This window comes from Trachypithecus francoisi, unplaced genomic scaffold, assembly GCF_009764315.1.
Source record: "Trachypithecus francoisi isolate TF-2019V2 unplaced genomic scaffold, Tfra_2.0 Contig01440, whole genome shotgun sequence".
NCBI lineage: Eukaryota > Metazoa > Chordata > Mammalia > Primates > Cercopithecidae > Trachypithecus > Trachypithecus francoisi.
In genome coordinates this window covers 12,804,066-12,821,260 of record NW_022681431.1, presented here as the reverse complement: position 1 = coordinate 12,821,260, position 17,195 = coordinate 12,804,066, and the positions used below count along the sequence as shown (strand labels likewise).

Genomic DNA, 17,195 nt, shown 5'->3' with positions numbered 1-17,195 from the left:
TCCACCATATTGATTTCATAATGTATTACTGGGGTATGAGGCTCACAATATGAAAACCACTCTTGTTTATCCAATTTACAATGAAGGAAAGGATCAAGTGGAAATGGGGAGATCCTTTAGCTTGGAGTGGTAGCATTGGAAGTAAAGGATAAAGGAAGAAGTGTGGATCCACCCCTCCCTGAAAGACAGATCCCACTAGAGCAATGAATGTGCTACCAACTTGCTTAACTTGAGGGACAGGAAGTAAGAAGTCTTCCAGGACTCTCTCCTTGAATTGGCTGGTGGGAAATATAGTCAATGGGATTGACACTATTACATTTAGGCAGTGAGGTCAGAGAATTTGCTTTCAAATTCAAAGAAGAGCCAACAAAGAGAAAGCAAACTAGGTCTAGAGACAGCAGAGAGCAGAGGAGAGGGTCACATAGCACAGTACAAAACTAGCGGACAGATTCCAAACGAAATAAAAAGTGGATGACAAGTCATACCTTTTTAGATTTATTTTGGAGGGTATATCCTCTGTACCAACCTGTCAGAGCAAAAGAGAACACAAAATATTTTATGTTTTCTGGGGTATCAGAAAGGTATTAGCAATATATTCTCTCGTGTTCTATTAGCAATACTGGGAAGCAACAATTGACAGAGATGATTAACAGATAGTACGTTAGGAGATGAATGTTTTAGTTTATTACACAATAAAAATCTAATTGAATTTTAGAGTTGTATTCTCTTAATAACAATCGGATTTAAAATTCACGTAGAACCTAGCCTCATCTCTACTCCTTTGGAGGAAGAATAGAACAACAGTTAAAAAAAAAACAAAAACAAAAACAAAAAAACCACACGACATCTCGTTTCTTATCACCCTAATACCTTACAGTCATTTAATAAATGTTTTTGCATGAACAAGTATGGACTTTCATTGTACACATGCTTTCTATATGTCACCTTATACCATTAATTTTTTTTTTAATAACTTATATTTGCTGTAACTCTTCTGAGTTCCCAAGTTAAGAACCACCATTCTGGGAAAATTTTAAATTGAACTAGCATATCTTATGGAGACAAATATTTGCACTTTAAAAATAATCCAAATAATGAATAATAAAACGAAATTGTGTGCAATTCTTGGTAATGCTAAAAGCAACACCTCCCCCCCGCCACCTGGCTCCCCATAAAAAGATCTTATGTGTTTGCTTGCTGAGGCTTTAGGTAAAGGCTTTAACTTCTTTTTAAAAATTCCGGCCAGGCACGGTGGCTCACGCCTGTAATCCCAGCACTTTGGGAGGCTGAGGCAGGCAGATCATGAGGTCAGGAGTTTAAGACCAGCCTGGCCAACATGGCGAAACCCCGTATCTATTAAAAATATAAAAATTAGCCAGGCATGGTGGTGCATGCCTGTAATCCCAGCTACTCAGGAGGATGAGGCAGGAGAATCCCTTGCACCTGGAAGGCAGAGGTTGTAGTTAGCCGAGATCACACCACTGCGCTGTAACCTAGGTGACAGAGCGAGACTCCGTTCCAAAAAAAAAAAAAAATTCCAATTAAGGCACACACCCCTACAGATATTTTCCAACCCTCAATCTTCTAGAGAGTATACAATTTAATCTGTCCCTAAACAGATTTTTTATATTAACTATTTGCTGAACACCTACTATAGGAAGTTCACCGTGATAATTTCTCTCATTCCCCATGCCCATCAACTAAAGCATCAGTGTGGTCATCTTACCCAGGTAAACGCTGTGGTATTAGGTTCGTGCAAAAGTAATTGTGGTTTTTGCCACTAAAAGTAACGGCACACATATACAAGGTAGCCATACACACACAGTGAGTAGATGCAAACGGTAATTAAAACTCCAGGCATCTGCCAATAGGATCCTAGAACTCTCTTGTAATTTGTTCTATATGAAATCAACCAGAAAATAGACACATACTCTATTTCATACATGTTACAAGTAGAAAACTGAATTTACCTTCTTTAGGCATATATTCAATAATATTTTCGCAAATATTATTGTAAAAGTAATATTTCACAAATATTTTAAACTGTGGCATTCAGACATTGAAAGGATTTGTTAGGTTTTACAGTGAGACATGGAGTACTATGCTGTGGAATTGTGGCTTGCATCAAGGCACATGGCTGAGAAAAAGATATCTAAACAGGAAACACTTCCCCCGATTTAGGATGCCAAGTGTAAGAGATTCAGGAATAAGAAGGATACTAAGCTAAGCATTGTTCCCCAGGTCTCAAGGTCTGTACCTATGTGTATATACTTGCTTGGTTGTATGAAAACATGAAAATGGGCTTTTGCATGACTAAATGGCTTCGAATTCACCCTGGGACAAGAGTGGAGCGCGAGGGGAGCAGGCTGAGAAACAAGATGTTCATCTTTTCCAAGTAGTTTTCGTAGTTCTGTGCTGTCAAAGCCAAGCTGTCACAATACAAACTTCATTCCACTTTCAAAGAAGAATTTATCTGTACTTTTGTAAACAGTATTTTGCACAGCCATTCATCAAGGAGTTATGCTTCCTAAGCCTGTCACTGTTGAAAAAACTTTTTTTTTTTAATCTCCTATGTCTTCTCTAGAATTGTGGTATGTGTATAAGCCCTATCTAAAGGCACAAAATTATCATGCTGAATTTGTAAACATGAATGTTCATTTTCCTTGTATCACGCATAAAAGAACAGATCTACCTCTGGAGCTTTAAGCATATACTGTCAGAACTCCATAAATTCTATTTTAATAACTGCACAGAATATGGTAACAGTTCACGAGTATGTTCGCTCATTTCCACATTACATACCTGGGTTGTCATACAAGCAAGAATCCAGTTTTCCAATTAATCCCGCATATTTACAGTAAGATGATCATAATTAAATATAGTTTGCTATTAGGCTTAAGAAGGCATAATGCAAAGACGCAGCTGCAATCGGTGGGTGGTGTGAACTGGTCAGCAGGATCTCAGATGCTTTCTTAAGTTATTCCACTATTAAAATAAAGGGAATGGTGAGGGGATAATGAGTCCAGAGGGCTACTCTCGTCTACATTTAGGGGAAGTAACAGTTGCAAAAAGCAAGTTCATAGCAACCATGGAGAACACCAACTTATTCTAGGCTGAGGGTTGCTCTTTCAGGAGGCTCACAAGTCATTTCTGCTTTCTTGGGATTGCTCTAATCCAGAATAAAAATCTGTCCTCTCCAATTGAAAATAACAGAGAGTTGCTAATTCTACTGTCAAAATTATTTACTTTATACCTGGCTTCTCAAGTAATCTCCATGAGTCAGGACTCTCATCTGCTCCATTTCACTTCACTGATCCAAATGTCTCTCTGGCTGCTGCACACTGTCTGTCCAACAGATCCCTTACCTGATTCTTCTCCTCGCTACATGCAGTCATTCTACAAATCTTTATTAAGCACTAATTAAGAACCAGGATGTAGTGGAAAGCAAGAGTTCACATGAAGATTATTACACTCTAATGTTAAAAATATATACAAGTAGGATGAGCTGAGATAACGACAGTGCGAAGAGGAAGACGTGCTCCAGGAAAGTAACATGGCAGAGAATGGTTGGTAACATGGCACATTATTTTAAATATGGTGACTGAGGACAGATTACTCTAAGAAGCTAAAAGGAATGAGCCATTAACAGATCTGGGCAAAAAAACTTCCAGACAGAAACAAATCAAGCGAGGAAGCTGTGAGGCAAGAGTAAACCTGAAGTTCAAAGACAGAAGAAAAATGGCACGGCCAGAGTTTAGCACAAGAGACTGAGATAGGGAGAGGCAATAAGAAGGTAGTTAGAGGAGGCCTAGTTCTCAACCCTGGACACCGAGGAGATCCACCAGGAACTTTTACAAATACTGATGCCTGGGCCACACCACCAAATATTCTGATTTAACTGGACTGGGGTGAGGCCCAGACTTAATGCTTCTAAAAAGGTCCCCCGGTAATGCTAATGCGTAGCCAAGATTAATTACCAGACATAGGTATTATATGCCATGGAGAAATTCAAGTTTTATTCTAAGTACAGCAGGAAGCATTGGAGGGTTTCAAATGTCATCATGCCTTATGCTTATGCTTTTTTTTTTTTTTTTTTTGAGACAGTCCTGTCGCCCAGGCTGGAGTGCAGTGGTGCAATCTTGGCTCACTGCAACCTCCTCCTCCAAGCTTCAAGCAATTCTCACACTTCATCCTCCTCAGCAGCTGGGATTACAGAGCTGTGCCACTATGCCCAGCTAATTTCGTGTATTTTAAGTAAAGACAGGGTTTCACCATGTTGGCCAGACTGGTCTTGAACTCCTGACCTCAACTGATCCACCTGCCTCAGCCTCCCAAAATGCTGGGATTACAGACGTGAGCCACTGTGCCTGGCTGCCTTAGGCTTTTAAAAGAGCATCCTTGCTGCTATATGGGAATGGATTGTGGGATGTGAGGTGTAGTAGAAAGAGGAATACCAAAGGGGAGTGGTGGGTGCAGCGAACAGGAGGAGAGATGAAAAAAAAGCAGGATATATATATATATATATATATATTTGTGAGGTTTTTTATGTTTTTTTCTTGTGGCAGGATCTCACTCTGTCACCCAGACTGGAGTGCAGTGGCACAATCATGGCTCACTGCAACCTTTGCCACCCTGGTTCAATGGATCCCACCTCAGCACCCACCCCTGACCCCTGGTAGCTGGGACTACAGGCACATGCCACCACGCCCGGCTATTTTTTGCATTTTTTATAGAGACGGCATCCCCCCATGTTGCCAGGCTGGTCTCGGACTCCTGGACTCAATCAGTTCGCCTGCCTAGACCTCCCAAAGTGCTAGGATTATAGGCGTGAGCCACCACACCCAGGCACATGATATATATGAATCAACAGGCATTGCTCATGACTTTGCTGCGGGTGGCCATGAATGGGGGAGTAAAGGCAAATTCTCAAAAGTATTTGTATCTTGGGCTTAAGCAAATAGGAGGACGGTAGTCTTTGGTATACGAAGATTGAAGAAAGGAAAAACTTGCGGAATGGGAATCAGGACAGCATCAGGAGATGGATCCTGGCCCTTCTGCTCTCCCTCCTGGGCAGTGAGTCCTGAGCCATGGGGTGGAGCAGAGTGACTTGGGCATTTGCAATGGGGGAGGGCTGCACATCCGCAGAGGGATCCAGACTGGCTTGGCATGTCAGAGCCCCGGGGGAATGAGCTGGGCATCCATGTAAGGGAGCAAACGGGGTGTCAGAGCCTAAGTGAGGCGAGGGAGTATCCGCACACAGGACTTGGGGGTGGTGCACTGGCCTTGGATATCAGAGCAAAAACAGGGTGAAGGGGGTGTTCCCATGGGAGACAGCATGCTAATGGGGATGAGTGATCAGTTACACACAAGGAAACTGATCCAATAGCTAAATCTATTAAAAATATGGGAAGCTAGGTTTCTTACTATTATACAATGGAGCTTATAGAAGGGAAAAATCTCGAATGAACCCTGTGCTGCTGGATTGAGATTAAAGGCATCCATGTGAATTCATGACTTTTTATACTCGTGGATCAGTCAAAATGAAGAGGTATTAATCTATAAGTATACAAATGCATACTACCCCTAGTTGAATTACCTAGTTAGTTCCTATTTTTCTGTCCCCAGGAGAGATGATACAGGGAGCTCTCAGAAAAAGAGCTATGTCACTGGGAAAGTGCAACCAGTCCCAAACTCGGGAGGAGGACAGACGGTCCCATGAGGAACGAATCCAAGAAAAAAAGGAACTGAGAAATGATCTTATCTGTCTGAACATATTAAAAGGCAGGCAACAATTCTATCAGCAACCTTGAGTATGAAATAGAGGTACATTCACAGAGAATGAAGAAAAAAAGGAATTAGCTCTAGAAAAACATATTATTCAAGAAAGGAAATGTAATCAGGTAAATCCCACAGCCTCTGTTGCTTCCACTACATAGCCATAATAACCCAAATCCTAAGTGTTTAAAAAAAAACTCAGGAGGCAGAGGCAGGAGAATCGCTTGAACCTGGAGGTAGGGGTTGCAGTGAGCTGAGATCACGCCGCTGCACTCCAGCCTGGGAGATAGAGTGAGACTCGGTCTCAAAAAAAAAAAAAAATTGTATCTATATTTGCTTTTCTAAGAGGGATTAATAGGCATCTGTATGGTTGGTGGGGTATACAGAAGAGTGAAATCCTTATCTTCCACAGTGAGAAATGAATTTAGAAATAAAGAGATTTATGCCACAAAAATTGGCTGAAAGAGTTGGAAGACTTCTGAAAAAGCTGAAACTCCTCAGAATTCAAGGAGTTAAAAAGGGTCTCCTGTTTTTCATTATAAACCTTGTAGAAATGGTCTGGATGTTTAAATTTATAAACATATATGACTGATAAAATTTAAAAAATATACAGCTGATAAATCCTGGTAGGCCAGAACTAGGCAAAGGCAAAATTATAGGGATAGAAAACGGATGAGTAGTTGCCAAGTACTCAGGGTGGCATGGGGATGACTGAAAAGGGACATGGGAGAACTCTGGGGCTGACAGAATGGTTTTGTAGCTTGACCATGGTTATATTTCATGATTGCATGCATTTGTCAAAACCTGCAGAATTTTACACTAAAAAGGGTGAATTTTACTTCATGCAAATTATAACTCTAAAAAAAAGACACAGTGAGATACTATCCACCCACTGGAATGGCTAAAGGTAAAAAGATTGACTGCGCCAATCACTGGTAAGGAGATGGAGCAATTGGAACTCCCTTCCATTGCTGGTGGTTTATTATAAAGTTAAACTTACACTTATCCTATGACCTGGTCACATCCTCACTCTGATGCTTTATAAGAATGTTTATGAATGCTTTATTTTTAATAGTCAAAAGCTGGAACCCCTCGAAATGTACATCAATGGGAGTATCAACAAACAGTGTTACATGTACATACTATATTATTTACTATAAAATATAATATGTAATAAATTTATATTTGGCAATACACAGGAATAAACTACGGATGTGCAACATCGTGGATGAACCTAAAAACCATTACAATAAGTGAAAGAGACCAAACACAAAAGACACATCTAATTCCACTGATATGACATTGACTCACAGGTAAAACTAACTCGCAGTGATCTAAACCAGATTGGTGGCTGTTTACTGAGGATGGGAACCGTGTGGATAAAGATACCAAGGAATTTTCTGGGGTGAGGGAAATGTGTTTTATCTTGATTGGAATGTTTAGGTATATAAGCTGCATTCATTTCATAAAACACACTGAACTATAAATCTAAGATGAGTGCACTGTGTTGCATATAAATTTTACTGCAATTTTTTTAAATGTAAACATTGACACTGTCAAGTGAATATTACTCTATAAAGTAACCACCTCAAAGTAACACAGAATTGCATTGCTGAAATATGACTGAATATTTTTGTTTGGAAATGTCTCTGAAACAAGTTTGAGTCATGTGTGAAAAAGCACAGAACTATTTCTCCATTACTTTACGTGGTATTGTGTCTTCCCAAAGACATTATTCATCTTAATTACTACTGCATGCTCCAAAATTCATTCTGAACAAGTTTTGCTATTTCCAGAAGTTCAATTGCAGATTGGAGATTCATTTCTCCAGTGAACAATTAGTTACAGATGTTAGGAAAACAAAGTATTCAATGTCTCCGTGTCCTAAATCTTACTTAATAATGGAAAGAAAAAAATATATGTGTAAACACACAAGCATATAAACAAGAAAAGTAATTTCATATAGGGCTAAAAGTTACGAAGGAATAGAAGAGGCTAACCTGGGGAAGGCCAACTCCTGAGAATGAAGCTACTTACTCTACTACAAAGACACATGCACACGTATGTTTATTGCGGCACTATTCACAATAGCAAAGACTTGGAATCAACCAAAAGTCCATCTGTGACAGACTGGATTAAGAAAATGTGGCACATATACACCATGGAATACTATGCAGCCATCAAAAAGGATGAGTTTGCGTCCTTTGTAGGGACATGGATGCAGCTGGAAACCATCATTCTTAGCAAACTATCACAAGAAGAGAAAACCAAACACCGCATGTTCTCACTCATAGGTGGGAACTGAACAATGAGATCACTTGGACTCGGGAAGGGGAACATCACACACTGGGCCTATCATGGGGAGGGGGGAGGAGGGAGGGATTGCATTGGGGAGTTATACATGATATAAACATCATGCACATGTACCCTAGAACTTAAGTATAATAAAAAAAAAAAAAAAAAAAAAAAAAGAAAACATGGTTAGAAAATTCTCTCTGGGCGTGGTGGCTCACATCTGTAATTCCAGGACTTTGGGAGGCTGAGGTGGGAGACCAGCCTGGGCAACATAGCCAAAACCCTGACTCTACAAAAAACTAAAAATAAAATAGCTAGCCAGGTGAGGTGGCACACACTCATAGTCCTAGCTACTAGGGAAGCCAAGGTCAGAGGAGCCCTTGAGCCCAAAAGTTGGAGGCTGCAGTCAGCTATGATTGCGCCACTGCACTCTAGCCTGGGCAACAGAGTGAGATCCTGTCAAGACAGACAGACAGAAGGACAAAAAGACAGAGAGAGCGTGAGAGAGAGAGAAAGGAAGAAAGAAGAAAGGAAGGAACGAAGAAAGGAAGAAAGGGAGGAAGGGAGGAAGGAAGGGAGGGAGGGACGGAGGGAGGGAGGGAGGCAAGAAAATTGTCTCTCTCTGAGGATGTGCATTTAGGCTGAGGACTTACATTACTAAAGTGGTCCATTCATTCATTATACATAAAAACACTTATTGAACACCAGTGTGCCAGACACTGTCTTTAAGGAAGAAGGAAACATATCTGTAAACAAATAACTAAATACAAAATGGCTTTTAATGGTAATGCTTGTAGACGCTGGCACACAAAGGAGAAAGTCATGAATATGCTGAAAACTCAGAAGCAATTACTAAGAGGTACTCATGATTTCCCAAGAAGGAAAGCATCATTTAGATGCTGGAATTATGGAGTGTTTTATAAAATCTCTCCCAACTTTCTGATCACAAGATAAATTAGTTTTATCCCACGTACACACATAAAAGATCAACAAATTATTTTTAACCTCTTAGGAATTAAAGGTAATTATGAAGGAGACAAGGAGCTATGTTTCTATACACCTGCATTGTGTGTGTGTGTTTGCCGGGGCTGGGGGCAACGGGGGCGGCGGTCTCAGAGAAGAAGCAGGTGCTAAATCCTGTTGTTTTTCCCTTAAGTGTCGCTGGTCTGGTAGGTTGCTGGATAAAACACAGTTAATGGGGCCAAGGTCAAAGGCTCCATCCCCTGTAGGCCAGGTAAACTTGTCAGGTTTCCATGGGCATAGCCTGTCCTCCCATCTCCAGTGAGTTGTCCTTCCAATAAAAGCTGGCTGTCTCTTGGGAAGCCAGTGAGCAGAAACAGCCAGGTGCAAACTCGTCACAGGACAGACAAAGGGCTGGGTCTAAAATCCTTCCTTACAGACAGATAGTGACTGCACCTCTGCCTGTGAGCAGCAAACTCACCACCTTCCCGAGCCTCAGGTCTCACGATATCCACACTCCACATGCATCTCACTGGGGCTTTTGAAAATAAGTTCAAAGGCAGAAAGTCAAGGGATGCAAAGATGGTAAAAGATGATTCTATTCTTTTATACTTCTTGGTGAGACAAATGAGTTTTCCAGGTTAATTATCTGAGCTCAATTTTGTGGATTTGAGATCGCCAGATATTGGAAGGAACTAAGAAATCACTGAAAAATAACAATCTTACTTAAAGCAAAGGAGGGCAGGTGCGGTGGCTCACACCTGTAATCCCAACACTTTGGGAGGCCAAGGCAGGAGGATTGCTTGAAGTCAGGAGTTCAAGACCAGCCTGGGCAACACAGTGAGACCTTTTCTCTTAAACAAACAAACAAACAAAAAAAAAACCAATTTTTAAATCAGCCAGGCGTGGTGGTGCATGCCTGTAGTCCCAACTACTCAGCAGGCTGAGGCAGGAGGATCACTTGAGCTCAAGAGGTTGAGGCTACAGTAAGCCATGGTGGTGCCACTGTGTTCTAGCCTAGGCAATAGAGCAAGACTGCCTCTTAAAAAATAAAATAAAAAGTAAATAAATAAATTAAATAAAGAAAACATAGTTAAGGAACTGAAAAGGCTTGTCCCATATCTCCCAGTCACTTACCACCTAAGCTGGGGATACAAACACAGGCCTCCTACCTGCCAGCTCATTGCTTTCCCTTATACCAAGCTGGCCCATGGCCCTGCTGGGGCACAGTAGGCAGGACACTTTCTCAATGCACCACCACTCAGGTCAGGTGAGCTTCGCCATGGAATTCTATCAGTATAAAACACACACGCATAGGCACACCATCTAAGTGAAAAAGCAGGAGATAAGGCTTCTGACTTTATTTATTCATTCATGCATTCATTCATTTATTCATTCTTTGAGGCAGAGTCTCGCTCTGTTGCCCACACTGGAGTACAGTGGCACAATTTCGGCTCACTGCAACCTCCGCTCCCCAGACTCAACCAATTCTCCTGCCTCAGCATCCCAAGTAGCTGGGATTACAGGCATGCACTACTATGCCCAGCTAATTTTTGTCTTTTTAGTAGAGACAGGATTTCACCATATTGGCCAGGCTGGTCTTGAACTCTTGACCTCAAGTGATCCGCTCACCTCAGCCTCCCAAAGTGCTGGGATTATAGGCGTGAGCCACCGTGCCTGGTCTATGTAACTTTTTTAATGATCAAAACAAAGAACTGTCCTTCGCAGCGCCTGGCATGCAGCAGGCACTGAGTAAACATCTGATGAATATAACAATGAGAAAGGCGGGTGTTCTTGAGCCACTGGCTAGGTACAGAATAGACTGCTATAAGGAATATGCAATGAAACCTGCACCCACAAGACACACTTGGGCAGCAGGGTCTGAGTGACCCTTCTTTGTTCTCCTAGGATCCCATGCCCAGTGGGTAGAGACAGGCAGGGTTAAAGCACCCTGCCTATGAGGCCAGAATGTCCAGAATAGAAGAGCCACTGCTTCTTTATAAAGAGAACTTGTCTGACACGAAAAGGCCTGGTTCTCCATCCTAACTCCACAATAACCAGCTCTGGGGAACTCCATTTTTTCCATTGTCAATTTTAAGTTCTTACGGTTTCAATCTCTTAAATTTCCTTCCACAAAAACATTACAATATTTTTAATCTTGCTACCCCATAATATCTGTTGCAAAGAATACCAAGGAAGTTTCTTCTGGTTGCCTATAATAGAGGGTGATGGCAGAGATTTCTATTTGCAACCAGCAAATACCTTCTGAGACAAGCAGACAGACCTGGTCCAGGCAGTGAGGGGCGAGGAAGAGGACCAAATCACAGTCAGCAAAATAGAGAGATGATATATCCAAATTTCCACTGCAAAACAAGGAAACCTCCCTCTGTGCCTTCACAGAGCCCTGGAAGCTCAGCGAGAGGAAGGAAACAACACTTCCTGTATCCTGGACAACATCATCTACTTGTTGGCCAATTCCCTTTGTATTTTCTGGACGTGGCTTTTCTTTCTTTCCTTTTTAAAGCAAAGTAATCTCGCCAACAGTTAGTCCCTCTTGCTAAAAGTCTGACTTTCCTCTTCTGTGATGCATTTCTCTAACTTATCGAACCAGTCAAGAAAGCTGAGATGACAGGAGGTAGCATGTGGTTTTACCAGGAGGAGCCAAGAATTTGCCGCAACTCACTCTTACGTTGCTTTTGTTATCATCAGCATGAGTTTGAAAGATGAACAAGAGAGAGGTATAATTAACCAACCAAGATGAGGTCCACTTTTTATAAAGAGTGATACTAGAGGCGATGGGACCTCAAGGAGTTTGACAGTATAACCCCAATCCCCGATCCCTCTCCAGGACAGTGAGGAGACCGCTGGGTGAAAACGGCAGGTTTGTGTGCTAAGAGCCATGGAGGGGAGCTAAGTTCAGGAAGAGCTCACTGCAATACAGACACATTTGGGATGCGGCTGAACTTTTCAGGTGGCTGTTTCAGAAGCAAAACAACCCTATCCCCTCTGGAAAACTTTATGCCATGTCCAAAGTGTAAACGTCATTTGCAGAAGGGCTGCATGTTGTGGAAAGAACAATATACTAGGATTACACAGAACCCCGGTGGGAATCACAGCTCTGCCATTTAATAGCTGTGTGGATTTCTTCAAGTTTCTTCACCTAAATCTCCACATTGATTAAAAGAGCATCAATAACTCTGGTCTCCCAGGATTGTAAGAACTGAGAGGCAGTACATGGAAGGCCTTAGCTCGATGCCTTGCATAGAGAGGGATGTAAAATGTCAGACGCGGAAGGCACCCAATGGCACAGTTCAGAGATCATCTGCAGTGCTTAGGGCTGTCTTCTGGTTCCCGTGCGGCTGACTGTGGAGGGCTCTATTTAGAGTTCTTTTTTACTTACTTTTTGAAGAATGTGTTTGTGCGCCTCAAAAAGAGCAGAACCTCTCTCAACTACTTAAAATACCGCCAACAACCAAAGCTGAGACACACAAAACAGCTAGAATACCATGCTAGGGGTATCCAGACTATAGTACCTGATATGAAGACATAATTTTATTTTCCAACATAACTTCCCTACTCCAAGAAAATGGTAGAAAAGATGACTTTAAAAGAAAGAGGACCAAAAAAAAAAAAAAAAAAAGCCAAGAAGGAACAATTTGAGTGATAGGAAAACCCTAAGACTGTGGCTAGAGGCCGGGCGCGGTGGCTCAAGCCTGTAATCCCAGCACTTTGGGAGGCCGAGACGGGCGGATCATGAGGTCAGGAGATCAAGACCATCCTGGCTAATGCGGTGAAACCCCGTCTCTACTAAAAATATGAAGAAAAACTAGCCGGGCGAGGTGGCGGGCGCCTGTAGTCCCAGCTACACGGGAGGCTGAGGCAGGAGAATGGCGTAAACCCGGGAGGCGGAGCTTGCAGTGAGCTGAGATCCGGTCACTGCACTCCAGCCTGGGCGACAGAGCAAGACGCCGTCTCAAAAAAAAAAAGACTGTGGCTAGAATCATCGAGACACATGGCACTGAGTAACCAGGGCCTTGGCAGAGACCAAATGGGGCCGAACTCAAAAGTTACCAAAATTGGTTATCTAAAGCCTGATTAAACACTTAGTGTCAGCAATGAAAGTGACACTAAGAAAAAATAATTTCACCCTTTGTATCTTTCCATTCTAACTATAAGAGATTCTTTTTTTTTTGAGATGGAGATTCGCTCTGTCGACCAGGCTGCAGAGCAGTGGTGCGATATTGGCTCACTGCAACCTCTGCCTCCCAGGTTCAAGTGATTCTCTTGCCTCAGTCTCCCGAGTAGCTAGGATTACAGGCACATGCCACCACGCCTAGCTAATTTTTGTATTTTTAGTAGAGAGGAGTTTTCGCCATGTTGGTCAGACTGGTCTTGAACTCCTAACTCAAGTGATCCACTTGCCTCAGCCTCCCAAAGTGTTGGGATTACAGGCTTGAGCCATTGCGCCCGGCCTGTAACAGATTCTTTAACTGGCATTGGTGAAAACTAAACAAGTATTCAAGGTTAGTAACGTAATACTAGTTGTTCCTGCCATTTAGAAGATTAACCAAATTGCTAGATACAGTTGTTTAAAATCCTATATTCCTATGCCAAAATTAAACACACACACACATATTAATATTCTTGGTTGCCTGACAAACATTAGGAACAGATACACAGAATATAATTGTAAGACTAAGAATCTTTCTGTAACAAGAAACCTTCCTGTGTTGCCTTGTCCGTTCTTAGTTGTAGCCTGAATTATACACGGAGATGAGGCAAGGAAGAGAAGTGAAGTTTTCATGGGTTTCTAAGACCCCTCAATAAAACACAAGTTTTTTAGGCAGTCTGTTTCCTGCTGTTACGACCATTTCTGTTGAATCATTCAGCTCCATGGGTGAAACAGAATGGGTGTACTGAAGCACAGAGTTAATATTTATGACACAAAAGTCTCCTTATAAGCTTACAATTTTTTAATAGCTTTTAATTTTAGGTCCACAGCAAAACTGAGCAGAGGGTACAGAAAGTTATCATATACCTCTTGTATCCTGACAAGACATCCCTGCTATCAACATACCCCACCAGAGTGGTACATTTGTTGCAATCAAACCTACAGTGACACATTATTATCACCCAAAGTCCATAGGTTACATTGGGGCTCACTGTTGGTATTGTACATTCTGTGGGTATGGACAAATGTATAATGATATGATCCCACCATTACAGTATCATACAGAGTAGATTTACTGCCCTACAAATTCTTTGTGCTCTACCTGTTCATCCCTCCTTCCCTCTAACCCCTGGCAACCACGAATCTTTTTACCATCTCCATAGTTTTTCTTTATCCAGAATGTCATACAGTTGGAGTCATATGGATTGACTCTTTTTACTTAGTAACATGCACATCTGTGTCTTTTCATGGCTTGACAACTCATTTCTTTTTAGCGCTGAATAATATTCCATTGTCTGGATGCACCACTTTGTTCATTCATTCACCTACTGAAGGACATTTTGTTTACTCCCACATTTTGGCAATTATGAATAAAGCTGCTGCAAACATCTATGTGCATGCTTTTGTGTGGGTATAAGTTTTCAACTCCTTTGGGTAAATACTAAGGACAGAAATCGCTGCATCGTGTGATAAGAGTGTGTTTAGCTTTTAAGATGCTAACAAACTGTCTCCCAAAGTGGCTGTACCATTTTACATTCCCATCAGCAACGAATGAGAGTTCCTGTCGCTCCACATCCTTGTCAGCATCTGGTGTTGTCAGTGTTCTGGAGTTTGGCCGTTTTAATAGGTGCATAGTAGTATCTCATTGCTTTACTTTTCAATTCGCTAATGACATATGATGCTGAATATCTTTTCACACACTTACATGTCACGTGGATATATATCTTCCTCGGTGAGGTTTCTCTGAAGGTCGTTGCCCATGTTTTAAGTGGGTTGTTTTCTTATTGTTGCGTTTTAAAGCTCTTTACATGTTTTAGATAATAGTTCTTTATCAAACGTCTTTTTTTTTTTTTTTTTTTTTTTTTGAGACGGAGTCTCACTTTGTTGCCAGGCTGGAGTGCAGTGGCGCGATCTCAGCTCACTGCAACCTTCGCCTCCTGGGTTCAAGCAATTCTCCTGCCTCAGCCTCCCGAGTAGCTGGGACTATAGGCGCCTCCCACGTAGCTGGGACTATAGGCGCCTCCCACCATGCCTGGATACGTTTTGGTATTTTTAGTAGATACGGGGTTTCACCATGCTGGCCAGGACGGTCTCTATCTCTTGACCTCATGATCCACCCGCCTCGGCCTCCCAAAGTGCTGGGATTACACGCGTGAGCCACTGTGCCCGGCCTCAAATTTCTCTTTTACAAAGATTGTCTCCCAAACTGTGGCTTAACTTCTCATTCTCGTGACATTATCTTTGGCAGAGCATAAGTTTTAAATTTTAATAAAGTCCAGTTTATCACTTATTTCTTTCATATAACTGTGTCTTCAGTGTTATATCTAAAAGTTACCCCCATATCCAAAGTCATTTATATTTCTCCATGTTATTATATTCTAAGAGTTTTATACCTTTATATTTTACATTTAGGTCTAGAATTCATTTTGACTTATTTATTGCCAAGGGTGAAAGGTCTGTGTATAAATTCTTATTTCAGCGTGTGGTTGTCAGGTTGTTCCAGCACGATTTGTTAAAAAGACTATCTTTTCTCTATTGTATTGCCTTTGTTCCTTTGTCAAAGGTCAGCTGACTATATTTGTGTGGGTCTGTGAGCTCTCTCTTCTGTTCAGAGATCTGTTTGTCTAGTGTTCTGACAAAAACCACAGTCTTGATTACTAGTTTTATAGTAAGTTGTGAAATCAGGTAGTGTCAGTCCTCCAACTTTGTTCTTCAGCTTCATGTTGGTTGTTCTGAGTCCTTTGCCTCTCCACATAACTTTAGAATCCATCTGTCAATATCAACAAAATAACTGTCTGAGATTTTAATTGGGATTGCATTGAATCTATAAATCAACTTCAGAAGAACTGACACTTTGACATTGAGTCTCCCTACCCATGAACATGGAACAGCTTCCATTTATTTAGTATTCCGAATTCTTTCATCAGTATATGCTTTTGAAGATATGACTCTTATATTACTATGGACAAAGCAGAAGCATATATTTAACATTTTTTTCCAAATATAAGCAAGAGGAGAAATATCTTATGATCATTTGCCCTCAATCAATTTTAAATCTTCCTCTAAGGTTTTCTCCTTACAGTAATCCTTAACTGAGGCTTAGCCAGCCCAACAGTGATGTTATGTGGAGATAACCTAATACATTTTTTAAAAAATAAAGGTTATGCACCAAATAACGTGAATGGTCCAGCAATCGGGGTGTGAAGTCAGCTGTGAGCGGGTATGTGTGTGCATGGGATGGAAGGACTCTGCTCCCATTTCGACCCCTTGATCCAACCAAGATCCGTTGCAGTCCAAAATCTGTGCAATGCTAAAAGCTCCTGGGAACATTCCTCCAGAGTACTCCCAAAAGCATCTTTGCTTTCACTGTGTTTGCCTCCTTAGGTGCATGGGAGCTGCCCAAATGGGTAATTCCAAGTACTTAGTCATGACAGAATAACGGAATGAAGATACCACTCAGGAAACAGTTCTGAACTCTACAGTAGAAAATTCCATATATGCCTATACCTGAATCATGCATATTTTTAAAGATGAAATTTTAGGGTTGGTCATGGTGGTTCATGCCTGCAATCCCAGCACTCTGGGAGGCCAAGGTGGGCAGATCACATGAGGCCAAGAGTTTGAGGCCAGCCTAGCCAATATGACAAAACCACATGTCTACTAAAAATTAGCTTGGTGTGGTGACGTGTGCCTGTAATCCCAGCTACTCAGGTGGCTGAGGCATGAAAATCGCTTGAACCCAGGAGGCAGAGGTTGTAGTGAGCAAGATTGCATCGCTGCACTCCAGCCTGGGAGACAGAATGATACTCTTTCTCATTAAAATAAATAAAGATGGAATTTTGGAAGCGTATTGAAACATACCCGAAAAGGAAAAATAGGAGAAGGCATTTCCTTTTTTTAAAGATTAAGTCTGGATAAAACTTTTCACTGACACTCCTTTTAATTAATTTCTCTGGTAAACACCCTCCTGCTGCCACATATATCTTTTGAAAAA

The 17,195-nt window shown here is 41.5% G+C and overlaps 1 protein-coding gene across 3 annotated transcripts in view; it reads right to left on the bottom strand.

Annotated features, from left to right (window-relative positions):
* DOCK5 (dedicator of cytokinesis 5) overlaps positions 1–17,195 on the bottom strand; it is a 241,877-nt gene that overhangs the window by 156,847 nt on the left and 67,835 nt on the right. For all 3 annotated transcript variants that reach the window (XM_033228979.1, XM_033228969.1, XM_033228960.1), the window contains exon 3: positions 486–526. In XM_033228979.1, the coding sequence (XP_033084870.1) occupies positions 486–526 (41 nt within the window). The remainder of the gene's footprint in view (positions 1–485; positions 527–17,195) is intronic.